General features: G+C 44.4%; 1 protein-coding gene across 2 annotated transcripts in view; it reads right to left on the reverse strand.

Annotated features, from left to right (window-relative positions):
• Positions 1-4,890: 4,890 nt before the first annotated feature.
• The window catches only part of LOC110069890 (regulator of G-protein signaling 3), a 37,499-nt gene continuing 19,939 nt past the window's right edge, over positions 4,891-22,450 (reverse strand). The window contains exons 3-7 of one of the 2 annotated variants that reach the window (XM_072989046.2): positions 17,415-17,497; positions 15,724-15,786; positions 7,171-7,232; positions 6,367-6,533; positions 4,891-5,388 (exon numbers count right to left, since the gene is read on the reverse strand). In XM_072989046.2, the coding sequence (XP_072845147.2) occupies positions 5,197-5,388; positions 6,367-6,533; positions 7,171-7,232; positions 15,724-15,786; positions 17,415-17,497 (567 nt within the window). In that variant the 3' untranslated portion in view covers positions 4,891-5,196. Of the gene's footprint in view, positions 5,389-6,366; positions 6,534-7,170; positions 7,233-15,723; positions 15,790-17,414; positions 17,498-22,450 lie in introns of both variants that reach the window. The other variant, XM_072989045.2, reaches the window with a different exon arrangement.

Raw genomic sequence — 22,450 nt, forward strand, 5'->3', positions numbered from 1 at the left:
GAGTTGCAGTCCAAAACTCCTGAGTAACCCAAGGTTAAGAACCAATGTATTAGAAAACAAGAGACTATTTTCTTTAAAGGAAGAGTTTTTCTGGATATGGCCAGGAATGTGAGGAGGGGAGGGGAGCTATTGGCAACTGGTGGACTCAAAGCTGAAGATTCCTTTATCAAGTTGATTCATCTCATAATTAGTCTTTCTTTTTTCTGACTGCCTTCAAATTTTCATTGGTGCTCATTCACTTTATAAATGATGCTCCAGCTCCGTTTAGCTCTGTGCAGCCCAGATCTTCTGGGTGGTTTTATTTTGATCCCAAACCCCCCCCCCCCCCCAATTTTAAATGTCTCTTCACTACAATTTTTGTCTACCAGGACTGTATTAATATTATGTTTCATTCTTTTCTAAATATTGTAATAATTTATCATTTTAGGATCTTCATGTTGCTTCTTTTAATACTACAGGCTGTGTTGGATCCTTTTTAGGAGAAAAAACAAACAGACAAACAAACAAGATCACGGGCACCCTAACATGCTTCAGAATTTTAATGTTTGGGAATGGGGGACATTTAAGAAAGTTGACAGAAAAAGAATGATTTGTTTGAAATGCGGTGCTGAAGGAAAGCTTTGTGGATACCCTGGGCTGCCAGAAAGTTAAACAAGTAGGTCCTCAATCAAATCAAGCTGGACTATCTCTGAGGGCAAACATGTTGAAATGGAGGCTGTCCTACTTTAGGCACATCCTGAGAAGAAAAGATTCTCTGAGAAAAGACAATCATGCTGGGAAAAGTGGAAAACAGCAGGAAAAGAGGAAGACTAAATATGAGATGAACTGACTCCTTCAAGGAAGCCACAGTCTTGAGTCTGCAGGACCTGAGCCGGGCTGTTTGAGGACAGGACATTTTTGAGATGGCTCATTCATAGGGTCACCCTAAATGAGAAGCAACTTGACAAAACATGAGAATGACAACACATCAAGCATGTGTGAGGTAGAAGGCGCTGCTCTAGAACCATCCATTCACTGCAAATCTCTTTTAAACTTGATGGAGACACGACACCTTCAAGTGGATCTCTTGAGTCACGAATTGCACTCCCACTGAATAAATATTTTGAGAAGAGAAAATCAGAAATAAATCGTTGAAGACCTTGTCCACTAGCAAAATAACTCTGTAGCAGAGTTGACTTGCTTGCTGGGTTCATCCCAAGAGGCATCAGGCAAGAATGATGTGTGTGTGTGTTTGTGCATGCGCGTGCGTGCGTGCGAGCATGCGCGCGCATAGTCATAACTCACAGCTAGTAGGGGTAGAGGATGGTGCCATTTCATGATTCAGGCACAAGGTGGCACTGGACTCATAAAACATTTGAGTCTAGCTGTTTCTGACCAGCCCTGCTCTTGTCCAGCTTCCCGACTGGTCTGTCGAAGTGTGAGGAAGTTTCCACCTGTCAGGTGTTGATGAACCATCATCCTACCTCACCAGGGGCCGGAATGGTTGGGGCTGATAGGGACTGGGAGTTCTTCATCAGCTGATTATGGGTTCTCTGAAACTGCTCTGTCGTGACATTTGCATCTAAGGGTTCCTGGAATCATCTTCCATGAACTGAAGAGTTTGACAGCAGATGTCAGAGGAAATTGAGGTGAAAAGGAACATCTATGGTCACCTAGTCCAACCTTGTGCTGATGAAGCTAAGGCAGGAATGCAGCATCGGTTGGTTGGTGCTTTTCTGTCGACCAACCGAGGACAGAAGGCTAGACTTCTATGGATATCTGGCCCAAAGGCTTCAGACTGCTGGCCAATTCCTGAGGCTGACCCTCGTGCATCTTGGTTCCTTGTCCCAAAAGATTTCTGGGCCCTTTTGGGAAGTTTACTAAGGGAATTCCCAGAAAAAACCAGTGGGCTTGTCCATGGAAGCCAAAGGCAGGGAGACCGAAGACAAATCAATGGAAGGACCTGCCCATATACTGCAGGATTAAAATCACGACCGCCAACTGGGACAGACTTGTGCAGGATAAGCTTGTCCACTGTAAAAAGGCAAATGCTGTAAATTAGTATAATCGTAATTTTGAATATAGAGCATAGATCCGCACTAGAGGTGGGCATGAACCTCAGTTCGGACGTTCGTGCCAGTTCATAAACCTGACACCTGCTTTCCCTTCCCCCACCATCCCAGCTGTATTCCCCCACTCACCAGCCAGTGCACGCTCCTCTCCTCCTCCTCCTCTTCCTCGGCTGTTCAGCCAGTCCCCAGTAGGAGTGCAGGCTTCCCTATTCAGTAGCCATTTTAAATGGGATTCTCCATTTTAAACAGGAGTCTCAGTAGATACTCGCAAGCCAATTATATTTCCCCTCTTTTAGGGCTCGATCATACAATGCAATACTCCTGTTTTTGCATTGGGTTCAGCACACTCGAAAGCAATTTAAAAATCTGCATCGACACAACTAATGCACATTGTTAAAGCTGAGAATTTGGTTTTTTAAACACCCATTTGCGGAGTTATTTTCAATCAATTGTGGTCACTTTTTTTCCTTTTTACTCGTTTTGGCATACAGTGGTGGCTCGCTAGACAGTTACCCCGCATGACAGTTTTTTCGCTAGACATTGGCTTTTTGCGATCGCTATAGCAATTCGCAAAACAGTGATTCCTATGGGGGAATTTCGCTGGACAATGTTTGGTCCCTGCGTCGCAAACCGATTTTTGCTAGACTACGATTTTGACAGCTCCCTCCGCGCTCGCAAACAGCTGTTTTTGCGGCCTAAGCTTTGCGAGACAGCGATTTAAACAGCTGATCGGCGGTTCGCAAAGCGGCTTTCTTATGGCCAATCATCGCTAGACAACGACGATTCTTCCCCATTGGAATGCATTAAACAGGTTTCAATGCATTCCAATGGGGAAATGCTTTTCGCTAGACAACTATTTCGCAAAACAGCGATTTCGGTGGAACGGATTATCGTCTAGCGAGGCACCACTGTATGTGTGTTGGAGTAAATTGTGACTGTGGGGGGTCTATAGAGCTTGAGTTTGGGGTGCAACTATGAAGAATTTTGGCATGACCAGAATCAATGTAAAACAAGCTCTTCCTTTTTTGGGGTATCTGTTTCTATTTTAGTGCCATTTCAAAACTGATATGAAAAAGGGCAAGGAGTCTGGGGCTGGGCAGCTGCTGCCATGCTAAGCCTCATTAATTCTTGCTTCCCTGACCTTCTCCCTGGTAACTTCCCCTTCTTGTAACATGGGACGATGCCCTCCCTCCCCACAGCTCCCGGCCGCCATCACCTTCCTCCCAGCGAAAGGCTGGGAGACACTTGCCTCCCCATCCACCTCTAACAAAGAGGCAAAATATGGAGTGTGTGTGCAGATGATCTTCCTAGACCAGCTTCCACAAGAACGCACACACATACAAAAAGAAAACGTGTGACATATCAGTTTCTTAAAAATCTGAACCAGCCTCGGATTTAATTCAGCTGTACAGTTATGCCCTCAGTTGGGGTATTCAGCCTTACAGGTTTTATATTCTGATTTGCTCGGGGACTTTTTTCAGCATAGAAATATGGGACTGAAGATAACCGGAAGATCCTTTGCTCCAGAAATTCTCTTTTACATTTCTATAGGGTACCTATATATTGTAACAAAGCCTTTTCCTTTTGGGCTATGTACTGAGTGTGTACTCATATTCTGTTGTAATTATGGTTTTACCAATTCGTAAAGTAGTGTTTTCACGTTATACTCTCCTTTTGTAAGCATCCTCACATTTTCGTGACATATGGGCCGCAACCCTGTTGCCAGAGGTCATGCCACAGAAGGCTGATGATGTCATCGGTTCTGGTGATTTTTCAGCAATGAAAAATATCTGACTCCTTCTCAAATATCCTCATGTGGTATCTCTTTCATCATGGGAACCTGTGCAGGGCCGTGGGATGTGTCTAATTCTGAAAACCACCACTACCAGAATGATTTTACTAGTGACCACAATACAGAAGAACTCCTGTATCTGTCAGGGTTCAAGGCCCCCCCAACAGGTGCTACACATAACATGGTTCTCTCGCTCCCTCTGGTGGCCAGTTCTGGTAACTTCATCATCAATAATATGTATTTTGGGGACTTTTAATATTTTCAGACTGTGGATAAGTGAATCAGTGATACTGTGGATAAGGGGATCTTACTATATTCAGAAATTAGCAAAAAAAAAACCTCCCAAGTCCTTAGTGACCTTTTCACAATAAAAGGCATCCTACAGGAGTCTTGGGATCTTGGAGAGGAACTGGGAAAATTTTACTTCTGAAAAAGTGCTGTGGCTGATGATGTCATCAGCCTTTCACGGTATAAGTTGCAAAACAGGGTTCCGGCCATGAGGGTGTCTTCCCAGATGGCCAAGAATGTGACACGCAATGATGCCAGGCCGGGCTGACTTAGTACAGTGGTGCCCTGCATAGCGACAATAATCTGTTCCAGATAAATCATCGCTATCTGGAAACGTCGCTATACGGGGCAAAAAACCCCATAGGAATGCATTAAACTCTGTTTAATGTGTTCCTATGGGGGGTAAACTCACCGCTAAGTGGGAATCCTCCATAGGGCCACCATTTTCGTCGCCATGGTAAGCGAGGAATCAGCGCAAAAACGCTGCGGGTGGCCATTTTCTTCATCCGGCGGCCATTTTGGAACTGCCGATCAGCTGTTCTGAAAACATCGCAATGCGAAGATCGGTAAGCAAAACTCTTACTGATCATTGCAATGTGATGTTTTACCTATTAAAACATCGCAATGCGATCGCAAAATCCGCATCGCTATGCAGACTCATCGTTAAACGGTGTGCTCCTTAAGCGAGGCACCACTGTATAGGGCCGTTTCATAGAATAAGACATCATCACAGAAGAAACACACAGCTCTGACAGTGACTCTAGAATCATAACATTTTTTTCAGTAATCCTTGAAAACTTGTCCAGGGCCAAATGAGCCAATCCAGAACTTCCTGTGACTTATTTTATGCATGTCCAAAAAGTCCTCAAACATGTGACAAGTCACACAATCCTGCTGCCAGCTTGGGTCATTATTATCTGCCAAGAATCAGGGAACACTGTCCTTCTGCCTTCTTTCTGAGGTGTTTCACATCCTGAACAGTCCAGCCGGGGAATTCGAGACCAAAGGAGGATTTCGGTTCTCCTTCACTCAAACTCCGATGAAGGGTAAAGGCAGTGGCGAAGTTTACACGGGCCCGTTGGCCTGATGTCTGTGGGGTTGGGCCAAGGCTTGGTAAATGAAGGAGCGGAGGAATCTAGGGTATGAGTCTTTCTCCATCAGGCCAAAGATACGCCTCTGGGCCTGTTCGAAGCATGAGCGCGTGGGAAGTAAGATGTTCCGGTTGGTGATGTCTCTGGTCTGACAATCCAGGTTTACCTGTGAGGGGAGAAGCAAATAAAATCATGGTAATGGGGGAGGGGACAATAAAAAAGGATTCCTACCGTGATCTGTTTGTTTGTTTATTAAATTTATATTCCGCCCATCTAGACTGAAGTCTACTCTGGGCGGCTAACAATAAAAAATGGAATAAAAACAATATAATAAAACAAAAGGAAACGTTATTGTTCAGTGACCTTGCTGTTTGGGAGAGCTAGCTAATTGTTTTGGAATGACTATAATAAACTATTGTTCAAGCCTCAGTTTTAGAGCTGGGAAAAGTTCTCCTTCTGGACTGCACTTCCCAGCATCTGTGTGCCACATAGCCTGTGCTTCTTCTGCCATGTTTTGATGGAGGTGCACACAACTGTTCCAGTAGACTGGCCGTGTGGTCATCCTCATGTTCATTGAAAAGGGTTCACCTGCAGTGTTTTATCTAGGCCAGCGGTTCCCAAGCAACTCTAGAAACCTCATCCAGCACAGCTAGTGGTGAAGGCTTCTCAGAGTTGCAGGCCAAGGATATGTGGCTTACGCAAAGGTAGGAGCCACTGATCAAGGTGCACACATGCATGTTGAAAAAACAAAATAATGGAGAATTCCTAAACCAGGGGTGCGGAAATCTGTCAGCTTCAGATGTTGCTTGACTGCAGTTCCCCTCATCCTTGGGCAGCAAGTCTGATGGTCAATGGTGATAGGAAGTGAAATCCAGCAATATTTTGAGTAGAACCTGAAAAAGTCACCTATTTTGGATTTCAGCTCCCAAATCTAGCTACAGTATTTAGAAACTCCTGGGAGTTAAGAATCCAATAAAATGACTTTTTCAAGCTTTGATCTGGAGAGCCGGAATTTTTGCATCCCTATAATACATCAGCTGGAACGTAAATTGTTTCTGCACCTAAGAAGCTAGTTTAAAATCAGTGGGGGGACGGGGAAATCAACTAAAGAGTGCTTGGAAAACTTCTTTAAGATTTTTTCTACCTCTTTAGGGGCTTGGATAGTAATGTATTGATCGTAAATTTTCCGTGCATTGTCTTGAAGCTGCTCACAGCCCCTGAGTTTCCGGTAATCTTCGCACGCCATCCAAAAGTCCAGGTTTTCTTCACTGAATTCTGACTCCAAGAAAGCGCGAAAGGCCGATCGCCCATCTGAAGATGAGGAACAGAAGGGGAAAAAAGAGAGAGAAAATAAGATTTTAGTAGCAGTCTTTCCTTTTACACTGTGCACATAGGTGGATGAGAGGTCTGTGCTTCTTTCTGTTTGGACTGCGGTGGATCTACTGGTCATCAAACACATGCAATCAACAGACTGATAGAAAAACTATCACCATCTGGAATCAAGGTTATTAGACTGAGTGCCCATCAGGGCTACCTCTATCACTGTGCAGAGCGTAGCTCAAACTAGATAATATAGTTGTCCCATCATTAGAGATGAAGATCTCTGAAGTGACAAAAGACATAGGATTGTCTCAGCATTTGACTTGTTTTTGTTTTGTGATTGGTCAACTGAGAAGTAAACACACACTTCATTTGTAATTCCAATTGTTCTTTATATGAACAGCATTCTTGTGGGGAAATGATTATAATTGCAGGAAATACACATTGCCCTTAACTTGCAATTTCACCCTGAGGCAACAAAAGGGCTTTGGGTGGCCCCCTTGATTATTTACCGTAATTCTCACTTCCACTTTGCAGGAAGCACACATCTTGCCTACTAACTGTGTGTACGCTCGCTCACTCGCTCGCTCGCTCACTCACTCACTCACTCACTCACTCACACACTTACACGGATGAAGCAGCAGCTTTTCTAGAGAGTCAGCCCATTCTTGCGCCTCCTCTGGAGTTGGCCTGCAACGAAGAAAGAAAGAAGCTGAATGGGCTGAAAATGGCAGCAGCAGCTTATGAGGTCTGGCACTAAGCACTGGGATTTTGCCCAAAGGGTTTCTCCTGAGTTTCTACAGAGGGAAATACTGTAGGGCCGGCCCTACCGTTTGGCCAAGCAATACAGCCACACCAGGCAGCCGATCTGAGGCATCAGCTTATCAGTGTTAAGATTGTATTTTCCCTGCTAAGATGAGGGAGTGGCACTTGTAGCGTATTTTGCCCTGTAAACCAAAATAACCTACAGTAGTTGGTTTTAGGAAGGGTATACCTTGGTGCTGATGACTAGACCTGCCTTCCTCTGGACACTTATCAGATTCTCAGTATAATTCCGAAACTTGGTGCCCAGAAATGGACACAGTACTCTAAGTGAGGGCTATCCCACACAGAGCAGAGCGGTACTCTTACATACCTTAAGGAGGATGGCCTTAGATGTCTACTGATACAGACTAATATAGCATTGGTACATTTTACTGTCACATCACACGGTTAATTTATCCTTAGCTTGTGGTCTACTAAGGCAGTGGTTCTTAACCTTTGTTACTCGGATGTTTTTGAACTGCAACTCCCAGAAACCCCAGTCAGGACAACTGGTGGTGAAGGCTTCTGGGAGTTGCAGTCCAAAACTCCTGAGTAACCCAAGGTTAAGAACCAGTGTACTAAGGTACCGAGATTCCCTTCAATAAGTACTACAGCTGGAATGGTAAAAGGTCTGGAAGAAACTATTTATTCAAATTTATGTATTTTATTTAAAATATTTTCCCCTTGCCTTTCTCCTTAAAAGGACCCAAGGTGGCATTGTTTGAAGGAACTGGGCACATTCAGCCTACAGAAGAGAAGACTAACTGGTTACTTGATCACCATCTTCAAATATTTTAGGGCTGCCACGTAGAAGGTGGAGCAAACGTGTTTTCTCCAGCAGAATGCATTAGTATAGTGTCAGTTTCTGATGCACCACTGACAGTCTTGTCTCCCACAATTGCCTCCCTTACCTCAAGGATATTGTTACCTTCCTTGACAGATGTCAAGGTAAAGCTCTCCTGTCAGCTTTCTAAGACTTCTAGCAAATAGGTTCTACCAATCAACTCCCTCAACAAGCTGCAACCCACTGCAGTTTTATAAAAAGTAATATCCTTTTTGGGGTTATGTGTAAGTGTCCACCCTAGCTCTCTCAGTTGGCAAAGGCCTGTTGATCAAGACGGGCCAGCCTTAACACGAGGCAGAAGGAGGCAGCCACCTCAGGCAACAGATTTAGGCTGCCATGGAAGAGTAGTGCGTTGTTAGCCAGTAGTTTTAATGTTTTTCAATGCCAGGAAGCCAGATTTCAATTCAATATCGGGAAAAAAAATACTTTTAACTGTTAGAGCAGTATGACAATGGAACCAATGATCTCAGGGAGTGGGGAGTGCTCCAACACGAGTAGACATTGTCTAGAGGGGCGGGGTAAAAATTGAATGAATGAATGAATGAATGAATGAATGAATGAATGAATGAATGAATGAATGAATAAATAAATTCAAGAGAAAATCAGACAGCCACCTGTCAGATCTGCTTTGATAAAGATTCTTGCACTGAGCAGGGGGTTGGACTTTATAGGCTTATAGGTCTCTCTTCCAACTCAATTATTCTATGATTTTATGATGATTGTATGTTTACTGCAAGAGATCGGCAGTGAAGGGGCTGACGGGATTTTTTTGCTTGAGGTATCAGCACCATTGGCTGGCTTTCAGGACTTTGCTTAGGTGGCTGTGGGCCACTGTTTGTCTGCCTCCCGCAGTAAAACCTCTTGGCAGGCCCAACCCTCAACAACACATACTGTTAGGAATAACATCCACAGCCCTTAATGGAATACGGACACTCATCTGTCAAATGTCAGGCTCTAATCAGTCCATCTCAGCACTAGTCCCATCCTCAGCCATTAGGCAAGTAGCTTATAATGCCATCATCTGCCTCTCAAAGAAAGCCTGGCCTGAAACCAGATCCAAATGGTCTATAGTTCTTCCTGGAAAAGGAGGCAAGCTAAGAAGAAGGATTAAAAATTAAAAACGTATCAACAGATCTATATTGTGACTGTATTGCAAATGTCTTTTCCTACCACCAATCTGTGCTTTCCACCTCTTAATTAAACAAAACAAAACAAAGCCCTTAACCCCCTTTAACCTGTCACAGACCACCAGAATCAAGGAGTCTTGCTCCAACCTGTTGCTGGAGTGGGTGAGGCCACAAGAATTAAATGTGATGATGATGGCTGGGGGAATCTACCTGTCCTGGTCACCTCCCAACCCTCTAATCTGACCTAACTCAGCAGTGCTTCCAGGGAGTCGCAAAAAGCCCATAAGGTTAAGCTCTTTGGCTCTCACACCAGCCTTGCAAGGTAGAATTTCTACCACACCCACAAAACATGCAGGTTTCTCAAGAGATGAACAAGGCGAGGCCTGGTTTTAAGTAGCACAAACCCTCTTTAGCCAAAAAGTCAGACAATGGAATGGAGAAAAAAATATATTTTACTAAAGATAGTGAAAAAAGAAAAGAAGATCTTGAAAGATTTTTTTTTTAAAAAAAGCTTCAAAAGTATTCTGGAGCAAATTATCAATAAGAATCTGCAGCAGGAGCAATACAGAGTGAGCACCTAAGAAAATAAGAAAGCTAACTAGACTACCTATGACTTACATACTAGCGTAGCATCAGCATGGTCTCAGAGCATGCTCAGAGTACAGCCCTCACAGCCTTGCAAGTTAGAAGAGCGTCTTCTAAGAGATAACAGTGGATCGGCCAGCTACGTCCCTACCTTGACACCACACTGCTCCATGCACTGGTAGTCTCGAGATTAGACTACTGTAATGCCCTCTACGTGGGGCTGCCCTTGGGACTGCTGCGGAGACTGCTACAAGTCCAGAGTGCGGTGGCCAGACTTCTCAGTGGGGTTAGAAAATACCAACCTATCTCCTCCACCCTGGCCGCCTTACACTGGCTACCAGTTCGCTTCCGTACCAGTTTCAAGGTGATGGTACTAACCTATAAGGCCTTAAACGGTTTGGGACCTCGATATCTGGCCGAGCGCCTCCTTCCAGTTAGGTCTGCCCGGCCTGTAGGATCATCGCAGGCAGAGCGGCTGAGAGTTCTGACCCCAAGAGAGGCCCAGAAAACAACCACTAGAAATTGGGCCTTCTCGGCGGTAGCCCCACAACTATGGAACGCTCTTCTGCACGAAGTCTGCCTGGCCCCTCACTGGGCACGTTCAAAAAACTACTAAAAACCAGGCTATTTAGACAGGCCTTCCCCGAGAAAACTATACTCTGGTACAATAGTGCCCGATAATATAACTTCTATCAGACCCATGCGCCATGTTTTTATATATTTCTATGCTTTTAATTGTATTAAAATTTTATCCTCACTTCACTTTATGATTTTTTTTATTTTCACCCCTATGTATTAATGTTGTTATCTGCTCTTTTGTTACTCTGTTGTTTTTTGTTATTTGCTGTAAACCGTCCAGAGTGTCCTTGGCCACCAGATGGGCAGTACAAAAATACAGTGGTGCCTTGCACAACGGGCGCCTCGTAGAGCGATGAATTCGCTCTACGAGGCCGGTTTTGCAATCGTAAATGCGATCGCAAAACAGTGCCTGCAGAGGGCGAAAATCGCAGAGCAAAGGTCGGTAAGTGGTTCATTTACCGCCCTTCGCTTTTCGACCCGCCGATCAGCTGTTCAGCGGCTACAAAATGGCCGCCGGAAGCGCCAAAATGGCCGCGCGCAGCATTTTTGCGCCCTCGTAAAGCAAGGGGAGGGCGCGAAAATGGCTGCCGGCCATCCTGAAGCATCGCTGAATGGTGAGTATTCGGCCCAATTGGAACGCATTAAACCATGTTTAATGTGTTCCAATGGGTTTTTACGTTCCGTTCAACGATGCTTTCACACAGCAAGGGTTAATCTGGAACGGATTAACCTCGCTGTGCGAGGCACCACTGTAAAATAAAATAAAATAAAACAAAACAAAACAAACAAACAAACAAACAAACAAATAAATAAGCAAGCCAACTAATGTAACTTGCGAACTTCTTTTTATTCATTATCTTTTAATCAGGCTTCAAACACCACTGAATATTCACAAGACAAATAGTTTCTGCTTACTGCCCCCCCCCCCCCCCACAACTGTAGCCATTCCCCAACTAACACAGAACCAGGGAACAAGGCCACACGGCTTTGAAGTTTCAGCCCCGCATTCTGTTGTGGGCAGAAACTATCTCCCTTTTCTCTCTCCGCCAGCCATTCCCATGCAGCAAGAAAAGCCTGTTTTTTTTCCAGATGTCTCATTCTTTTCAATAACCCCTTTCTGCAATTTTCGTTCAGATCATCATCAGCTGTGACATGCAAAGGCCGTGGCCAGGTTCGCACATTCCACAAAGCCATGGCTTTACATTCACCAAAGCTTGTGGCGTTTGCCAGAAACGGTCCTAGTGGACAGTCCAATAAACTCAGTTTTGTTCACCTGATTTCTCTTCTAGGGAAAGGCAGCTGAGAGAACAATCCAAGGACCGGCTACAAAGGCTAGCTCAGATGCCAGAATCATCTATGGCCTTAACTGTGCCAAACTAGGAAGCCAGCAACAAAGCACTGCTTCCAATGATGGTTTGTTACTGGCTAGCTAACAAACCTCAGTTTGTTGGGTGAGAACAGGTTCCCATACAAAAAGAAGCCAGAATAAAATGAAGTGCAACTTGGTTTACTGTTCTATGAGAACCTGGCCGAGATCCACATTTATTTTGTTCAGAGCTTGGAAAAATGGTGCCTTTTAAAAGCTACAGCTCCTGGAGAAGCGACAGCTTACGTGACCATTGGCCATGCTGGCTGCAGAACCTCTGGGAGTTATCACCCCAAAAAACTAACTTTTCCAAGCTCTTATCTAAATAAGGAAATCTAGCCCCCCCCCCACCAGTGAAATTTATTTAGTCCATACAGGTTTGTATTTTCTGCTCTTGTTATTGCTTCTGAACAGCCTAAGCTGTTTCTCCTCTGTGAAGTCATTTATTAGGGAAGCAATCAAGATAATTCCAAAAACATCACCACTACCTCTTAAAACACACCTTTACCCGTGAAGAACTGTTGTTTTTTTTTGTCCTGGGAATGAGAGCCTCTCCCGATTCAGCATTTGTTCTCTATAATATTCCTGATTCATCATTGATGATAACAGCATTTTCCCCCGTTCCAAACACAGCAAATATACCTTGTCTCAGTACAGCGACATAATCCTGGACATTCTGTGTTTTGGGGATGGCTTTTTTTTTAAAAAAAAAAATCCTAGGAGGCTCAGGAGCTTGCTAGATAACTCAGTGGTTTCGGTAAATGGCTGCAGACGCAGAAGTTAGAGGAGTTCGCTTTCCCAAAGCTGTCCCCAGAAAAGGGGAATGGAAATCCACTTCTTAGTACTCTTTACCAAGGAAACGCTGAAAAAGGCCACCATAAGTCAGAATTGACTTGACAACACATGATGATGATGATGATGATGATGATGATGATGATGATTGGAAGGCTGAGGAGTCCTTCTTCATTAAAGAAAAAAGGTGAGGGATGGGCTAATGTGCCATCTGGAAGATCCCTAAACAGAATATCACACTTCTAACCTTGTGGCTTGACAGAAAATCTTAGTCAAGTGGCTGAAATCTTGTGGGAAACTGCAATTACAGCAGGCCTATGGAATCAGCTTCATTGACTACGCAAAAGCCTTTGACTGTGTGCACCACAGCAAACTATGGCAAGTTCTTAAAGAAATGGGGGTACCTGACCACCTTAGCTATCTCCTGAGAAACCTATATGTGGGACAGGAAGCAACAGTTAGAACTGGATATGGAACAACGGATTGGTTCAAAATTGCGAAAGGAGTACGACAAGGCTGTATATTGTCTCCCTGCTTATTTAGCTTATATGCAGAATACATCATGCGAAAGGCTGGACTGGAGGAATCCCAAACCGGAATTAAGATTGCCAGAAGAAATATCAACAACCTCAGACATGCAGATAATGCCACTCTGATGGCAGAAAGTGAGGAGGAATTAAAGAACCTTTTAATGAGGGTGAAAGAGGAGAGCGCAAAAAATGGTCTGAAGCTCAACATCAAAATAACTAAGACCATGGCCAGCGGTCCCATCACCTCCTGGCAAAGAGAAGAGGAAGATATGGAAGCAGTGACAGATTTTACTTTCTTGGGCTCAATAATCACTGCAGATGGTGACAGCAGCCATCTTGGAAGGAAAGCGATGACAAACCTAGACAGCATCTTAAAAAGCAGAGACGTCACCTTAACGACAAAGGTCCGCATAGTCAAAGCTATGGTTTTTCCTGTAGTGATGTACGGAAGTGAGAGCTGGAATATAAAGAAGACTGACCACCAAAGAATTGATGCCTTTGAATTGTGGTGCTGGAGGAGAGTTTTGAGAATCCCCTGGATTCCAAGGAGAACAAACTTATCCATTCTGAAGGAAATGAACCCTGAGTGCTCACTGGAAGGACAGATCCTGAAGCGGAGGCTCCAATCCTTTGGCCATCTCATGAGAAGAGAAGAGTCCTTGGAAAAGCCCCTGATGTTAGCAAAGTGTGAAGGCAAGAGGAGAAGGGGACGACAAAGGACGAGATGGATGGACAGTGTCATCGAAGCGGCCAACATGAATTTGACCCGACTCCGGGAGGCAGTGGAAGACAGGAGAGCCTGGTGTGTGCTCTGGTCCATGGGGTCATGAACAATCAGACACGACTAAACAACAAAAAATTGAATCAGCAGGGATTTGGTGGGCCAACCTCTTTCTGAGTTCAACTAATTCAATGGGCCTTCTTTAATTGTGACTAGTTACTAGATTTCAGCCCATGACGGCTATATTTCAAACCAAATTTCTCCCAACCAGAATCGGTATAATTTGGATCCTCTTTACTCCTCTTGTTTCTAGACCAATATAATGTGGTCCAACCTACAGATTTAACGCCTGCCACATGAATTTATTCACGGGGTTCTCAGGTCAGGGGGTTGATTTGGCCAATCCACTAAAGCCACGAGCAGCCGCTGAGTGAGTTCCCTTTCCTGTCTGTCATTTGTCATCAAGCAACCCCCAACAGATCTCCAGAGAGACTCCATATACATGTTTCATCTTGGTGAAAACAGAGGAAGCTCCTTCTCCTGAATCATGCCTTCACTGATGGGTGACCTTGAGAGAGTTTCACCATCGAGTTTATCCTCTAGCTAGAAAGTCTGGCAAACAAAAGCCCCAATATATAACTCCCTCGCTTTAAACTTTATGTTTTCATAGCCGACTCACGTCTCTCTTTGTCCATTCCAAAGACAAAGATAGCTCCCTCTTGTCAATGACAGACAAGGTGCGAAGCACTTCGTCTTTCATCGGAATCCATACCTGACTCATCTGTTAAGTGGGCCACTGAAGATCCATTAACGTCTTTTATGACAAAACCAGAGGCTCTGCTCAGGTAATGCATTTAAGTAAGAAGAAGTAATCAAACAGCAAACGTGCAACAATAGGAAGAAAGTACAGTGGTGCCTCGCTTTACAATCGCTCCGTTTAACGACGAAACCACATTACAACGACCATTTTGCAATTGCTTTTGCAATTGCTTTACAATGTTTCCTATAGGGGAATTTCACTTTGCGATGATTGGTTCCCTGCTTCGGGAACCGATTCTTCGCAAAACGATGATTTTCTAACAGCTGATCGGCGTTTTCAAAATGGCCGCCGGGTAAACAAAATGGCCCCCCGCTGTTTTCTGGGATGGATTCCTCGCTGCACAGGCAGCAAAAATGGCCGCTCTATGGAGGATCTTCACTGGACAGTGAGTTTCCAGCCCATCAGAATGCATTAAACGCATTTTAATGCATTTCTATGGGCTTTTTAATTTCACTTTACGACGTTTTTGTTCTACAGCGATTTCGCTGGAACGAATTAACGTCGTAATGCGAAGCACCACTGTATGCGTGCATACATTATACGCACATTATAGATTCCAAGCCAGGATTGTTCTGATTTCCGGTGAATGAAAGAAAGATAATTGCTTGTTTAGGATTAGTTACTGCCCAAGATCCATTTGCCTCTTCACAAAAAGAGAAAAAAGAGGGAGGGGGAAGAAGGGTTTTGTATCTTGTTAATAGCTCTCTGAGTTAGGTATGTGGCTGCAGACCCAGAGGTTAGAAGATGGGATTCCTCACTGTGCCTCTGAGGAGTGGAACCATCCTGCATAACTGTGGGCGAGCCGCACAATCCAAGCCTGCACACAAAATATGGGAACCGTAAAACACTCCTGAGCATTCTCTAACCAGAAAACCCTGGAAAGGGTCACTATAAGTTGGAAACTCCTTGACAAGAGCCTCACACTCCATCATATTTGGGGACCTCTCCAGATAACACTGAAGAAAACGTGCACAATATGGCTCTTTGTAGAATAAGCACTAAACTTACATTACCTTACTGATTGCATGTCTGGACTCCCGGAACTCCATAGCCTTAGGAAGTTTCTTTTATTTTTCCTGCTGCAAAACAAAAGATGATGTCAAAAAAACATAGATAAAGAGTTAGCATAGGCTAAAAATGACACAGGCACTCACACGGGTGGGTGTAGAAAGTGCAGACAGAAAAAAAGAATAAGGACTTCTTTCACTCCTCACCCATCATCCTCTCTAACATCAGGGGTGGGGGAGCACCTGGCCCTCCAGATGTTGCTGAGTGATCACCCCCATTAGCCCCCACTGGCGGAAAGTGTGCTGCTTAAGGCAAGAAGGGAACTGCCACCCAACAACATCTGGATGGCTGTACTCTGATTTCGGAGCACAAAGGCCAGGATTCAGAAGTTAATGGAGGAAAAGACATGCCTTCAAATCGTGCGCTTTGATTTTGCCGCTGTTCATATTCACATCAGCCTTCCCTGAACAAGGCATCCTCCAGATGAGCAGAACTATGACCCCATCATCCTAAACCTGGTGCTGGGTGGAGGATAATGGAGGTTGTAATCCAATGTAATTGGAAGCCAACGTTTGGGGGTAAATCTAAAGAACACTTCTATGTATTACTACTTTGTTTCCCCGAAAATAAGCCTTAGTATGATTTTTCAGGATGCTCGTAATATAAGCCCTATCCCAAAAATAAGCCCCAGTGAAGTGAAACCCCACCCTCCACCCTTGTGCAGCAACCAGAAGACAATGACATGAGTGTATTTGAATAAATGTACAGTAGATTGTTGTACATGAAAAAAAATATCCTCTGGAAATAAGCCATAATGCATTTTTGAGAGCAAAAATTAATATAAGACCCTGTCTTATTTTCAGGGAAACACGGTAACTGACTTCTCAAAGCAGATCAAGATTATTATCTTCCCTATGCGGTGGTGTCTCGTTTAATGATGTTAATTGTTTCCAAAAAATTCATTGCTATGGGAAAACATCACTAAACAAAACATGGTTTCCGATAGAAATGCATTGAAAACCGGATAATCCGTTCCAATGGGAACGGATTGCCGTCCTTAAGCGAAAATTGCCATAGGAAACATCGCTAAGCGAAACGCGGTTCCCCAATTGAAATGCATTGAAACCTATTCAATGCATCTCAATGGGGAAAAAATTGCAACAAATTTAAAAAGAGTCGGAACAAAGTCAAATTAGTTTAACAAAGTGTTTATTAAGTGCACTTATGATTTCAAGCATTCTAAACATTTTTAAACATTTTTAAACGTATAAAAAACAGCCAACATGAGGCTGTCAAAACCATCATTAAGCGAAACAGGGGGACCCAAACTGTCATCGCTATGCGAAGCATGGTCCCAAACATCGCTATGCGAAAATCGCCCATAGGGAACATTGTTAAATGGAGCGCAAGATCGCTCCGAAAAAGCCATCGCTAAGTGAATTTGTCGTTAAACAAAGCGCTCGTTAAGCGAGGCACCGCTGTATTCCAAAGGGGGAGGGCAAAGTGTGAGCCTGAAAGAGAATAGCATGCCTAAATCCCACCTAGGGAGTCTGTTGGCAGAAACACGATTTGAACTGGAGGGCCATCCAGATGTGGTTGGAGTAGCAGTCCAACCACATCTGTAGGGGTTACCCTTGGCCTAGCCCCTGGTGTCATAGCTTTGTTTTCCTCCACCAGGCTCAAAAGATCTACTCACCGTTGTTGTTTTCGTCTCTGGTGCGTTTGTTGGCTGCTGTCACTTTCAGATCCCAAGTCTGATTCCACACTCGAAGTCAGGGACTGAAACACACACACACAAAACAGGAATCAAACTCTCTGAATTTGCAGGTAGGTGAACGACAAAAGCGCACACCTGCGGTCTCTACATCTTTATGGTCCTCAAAGCCTTTGAAGGGGGAAAAAGTGCTCTTGGATAGTAGTTCTGTAACCCAAACTTTCTCCACTGTGACAGGCAACGTTGTTATTTAGGACTACAGTTCTCATTAGCCCCAGCCAGCACAAAGTGATGGGGATGACGGGAGTTGCAGTCCCACAAACATCTGAATGGCTAGGCTTTGCCCACCATTTGCTTCTAACAAATAAATAAATGCTGTTGTTACTACTGCTGAAACATTCATAATGATGTACAGTGGGCACTAACTGGTGGGTTGTTTCCTTTCTATGGAATGAGCTTCTGCCAGAAATTCACCTGGCCTCCCTCTCTGGAAACATTTAAGAAATGGTTGAAAATGTCTTATATTTTGGCAGGCCTTCCAAACTACAGTATATTACCTCAACAGCCTGCTGAGATATATATTTAACATCTACCTGATTAGCTGCTGCCTGGTTTTAATTTAATCTTAACTGCAAATGTAAATTTTGTTTTTGTTTGTTGAGATAGATTATTTGTTATGCAGTTATATTCTGCTGTACACCACTCAGAGTGGCCATTGGTCAGTTGGGTGGTATAGAAGTGTAATGAATGAATGAATGAATGAATGAATGAATGAATGAATGAATGAATGAATGAATGAATGAATGAATGAATGAGATGCCATGCTTGTGAAATATCACATATTTTACTAGATCCCCCCACCAGGTCTACTAACGAAGTGGGATTAGAATAATGGCTCAGGAATATGGGTAGAAAATAATTTCAGTATTGTCATGGTATTTGCAAAAGTATCCATTCACACTTCCCAAGGCTTCTTTTAAAAATTCATCCATTCATCCATCCTTTCATTCATTCATTCATTCATTCATTCATTCATTCATTCATTCATTCATTCATTCATTCATTCATTCATTCATATTCTACCTTTCTCCCAGGGAAGGGACCCAAGGCAGCATACAACAGCTTAAAAATACATGTTTAAAAGAGCAATAAACTATGATATTAATATCAAATTATGGTTAAACCTAAATGAAAGCATTATTAAAGTTAAAATTCATTATAAAAATATGCTGCTTCCCTTAAAAACTACTAGCCTACAAGTGCACTCTGAGATCTAAAGCTAGCTTTAAAAGGAAGGTTTTCACCTGCCAGTGAAAAGACAGTAAGGGGGGGGGCAACCTAGCTTCAATGAAGCAGAGAATTTCATAGTCTTAAGAGCAGCCTCTCAAATTTCTACCAAACATGCCTGCGGTTGTGGAGTGACCAAGAGGAGGCCTTCCCTCAAAGATCTCAGAGATCCAAGGCAGGCAGATGTTGTTGGAGAAAAAGAGCAACCTCACATGCTTACCAGAGGAGCCTTGTGGGTGCAGTGGTTAAACTGCATTACTGCAATCAAGACTCTGCTTACAACTTGAGTTTGATCCGATGGGCTTGGGGAGCTGACTGCAGATTGACTCAACCTTCCATCCTTCCCAGGTCGATAAATTGAGTACCCAGCCAACTGGAGTGGGGGCAATATGTATCCTGCATAATACCCTGTTTCTCCTAACCTGAAAATAAGCCCTAGTATGATTTTTCAGGATGCTTGAAATATAAGCCCTACCCCCAAAATAAGCCCTAGTTAAGTGAAACCTTGCCCTCCACCCTTGTGCTGCAACCAGAAGAAGATGACATGACTGTATTTGCATAAATGTACAGTAGATTGTTGTACATGAAAAAAAATATCTCTGAAAATAAGGTGTAATGCATTTTTTGGAGCAGAAATTAATATAACACCGTGTCTTATTTTTGGAGAAATACGGTAATTAAATTGTAAACCACCCACAGAGTGCTACAAGGACTATCGGTTGGCATGCAAGCAGCATACTGTGCTTTGTTTTGCTGTACTATATATAATTTACTAGCACTGGCTTTTGGTGGAAAAGATTTTTAGGACCCAGGGGGACTTTAATGGGCTAAGGTGACTGCTTACTTTTCTCATTAACCTATTAGCAAAGTCTGTTTTTCCCAGGCTTGAGACAAGCCATGCCTCTCTTCTGCGTGTCTCTGCTTCTATTGTCTGATTTCTCTTCTTCCTTCCTGAACTTGTAGCAGAGCAGACGTGGAATTACACTGCCATTTCCTTCTCCCATATGCCTGCAGCCATGGCAAAATGAGCCTTCCACATGGTTGAGGCTGCAGTTCCTTCTTTTATTCTCTCTATTTATCTAGCAGGGGGTTGGGCTTGATCACCTTATAGGCCCGTTCCAACTTCACTGTCCTATCATTCTATTCTTCCGATTGTAATTCAAGATCAATTGTAAGTAAAGATACTGTCTTTTCTACCTTAAGAATTTGTAGAAGTAATTTCTTATATACAAGGGGGCTGGGTGAAGCTGGATTTTAGCTATTCTCCCTTCACATCCTCCTTGTGCTTCAGGCTGGATTTTTCGTACTTCATACTCTGCTGTCTAAATTCCAAGATTCCACCGCAGTTATATGTGGAGATACTCCTTCAATTAACCTGGGCTCAAACTGTATAAGGCTTTACAGGTAATAACTGCCACTTTGAACTGCGCCTGGAAATGCACTGGCAGCAAGTGAAGTTGTAACAGAGGGATATGCTCCCTGTAACTGGCCACAGTCAGCAGCCCGGCTGTAGCATTTTGAACCAGCTAAAGCTTCCATACGCTCCTTAAAATCAGCCTCACACATAATGTGTTATAGCAATCTGTATGAGATGGAACTAAAGCTTTTGTCTCACTGCAGCCAAATCAGATACAGCTGGTACCCAAGTTTTAACCGTGCTAATGCATTCACACTACCATTGAAACCTGGGCATCCAGACCCTGAGGTGAATCCAGGAGCAAAACCAAGAAGCAGGCCTGCATTTTCAGGAGGAGCGTAACCCAACTGAACACAGGCAGTATGCTCATTCCTGAGACAGGCCAGGAGCAACTCTGTCTTGCCAGGATTAAGCTCCGGTCTCACCAACTACGGTGCCCTGCCCTTCAGGCGTTTGCAGAACCAGCCTTATGTCCACATTAGGCTTTATGATGGCGGTCTGGTGGGGCCAGCCAACCGTCAAGCTCCCACCAGTGGGCTCCTCCCGCTATGGAAAGCCAAGAGCTGGTCATCAGAAGTTTTGGTTGCTGCCGCCTCCAATTCTATCTCATGAAGAGCCTCGTGGCGCGGTGGTTAAACTGCTGTACTGCAGCCAAAACTGTGCTCATGGGTTCAATCCCAGGTAGCTGACTCAAGGTTGACTCAGCTTTCCATCCTTCCGAGGTTGGTAAAATGAGTACCCAGCTCGCTGGGGGGGGGGGGATGTGTAGCCTACATAATTAACTTGTAAACCGCCCCGAGAGTGCTTGAAGCGCTATGGGGCGGTATATAAGCAGCACGCTTTGCTTTTATCTGTTCCTTTGGGAAAGGAAACCTGAGAGTGCCAGCCGGGGCACTGAGGTGTCCTTCTTTCCTTCAGAGAGGGGGCAGAATGTGCCTCCTCTATGGGCAGGTCGGAGGAAGGTCACTGCATGTGCCATGGGCTTTGCCTTGTTTTGCTGGCAGCTGGCACCACCATAGTCTCCAGGTGATGAGCACCCCTGTCATGCCCTCTTTCTCTGGACAACTAGAAAGAAGAGCCAGGCATCCTTTGAGCTCTGTCTCCTTCACAGAGATGCTGCCACCTTCTCCTCTAGCCAGCGTTGAAGTGCCATTGCCACCACAGTGGATGAGTGGGAGGGGGTGTACCACCTTTTGCTTTCTGCTTCAGGCAGCAGGAAGCCTTCAGCCTCCCCATCTTTATGTTATTCTAGACAAGGTCTGAATACTGTATGTGGCCTCCAAGTGCTGCTGGACTACAACTCCCATCAGCCCACACCACTGGCTATCCCACTGCTGTTATAGTCCCCCCCCCAGCTACTGACTTGATTAGACAGGCTTTATTCACAGCCTGCCATTGCCGCTCAGTACCTTGTCCTGCCTGAGGCAAAGGAAAAGACAAGATGGCGTCTTTTGTTTACATCCCAAAACTTAACCCCGGCAAGGGCCCAGGGCCCTCCGCTGCATCTGAAGGAGGCAAGCTGGCCTGGAGGGGTGCAGGGTTAGGGTGTGTGACACACACAGCGGTTACCCTCCTACAAAGGAGATCATCAGCCCTCAAGTAGCCACCTAGAGTGGTCATTTGACCAGATAGGAGGGGTATAAATAAATAAAATTAATAAATAATAAATAACGCTGCCCCTCCCTGACAAAAATTAAAAGTCTCTTAGCATATATGTTCCCCGGGGGAGCTGCCTCTCTCTTCTTCCTCATGGGCCTTCCTCTGGACCTCAGCTTCCTTCTGTGCCTATTATTAAACTCACCTCCTCAGGATCTGTCCCTCACTCTCATTTCCATTCTTTTTCCCTAAGCTCTGAGGAGGAAACATGGTGTGGTCTCTCTCTCTCTCATGTGCCCTCAAGGGCAGCCCTTTTCAACCTTTTCTTCTTCTTCTTTTTGGCCACGGCCATAAACACAATATGAAGGACACGTAGGCCGAATCAGGATTGTTTAAGTCACAAAATGTGGTGTGCAAATAACTGTTTTCAGCCTGTGGCCCCTTTCAAATGTGTCAGCCTCTCAGGGTGGGTAGGTGGGTGTCATATGGCCCCTGTTGAGAATGGTTGGTCTAGGGCAGTGGTTCTCAAACTGGGGGGCCCGGAGGTCCTTGGACTACGACCCCCAGAAATTCTGGTCAGTACAGCCAGTGATGAAGGCTTCTGGGAGTTGTAGTCCAAGAACCTCTGGGGACCCCAGTTTGAGAACCACTGGTCTAGGGCACATGTCTACCTAGATGGAACTAGAGTTTAAGCTTCTCTATTTCATATGTAACTTTC

This window comes from Pogona vitticeps, chromosome 2 (assembly GCF_051106095.1).
Source record: "Pogona vitticeps strain Pit_001003342236 chromosome 2, PviZW2.1, whole genome shotgun sequence".
Taxonomy (NCBI): Eukaryota; Metazoa; Chordata; class Lepidosauria; order Squamata; family Agamidae; genus Pogona; species Pogona vitticeps.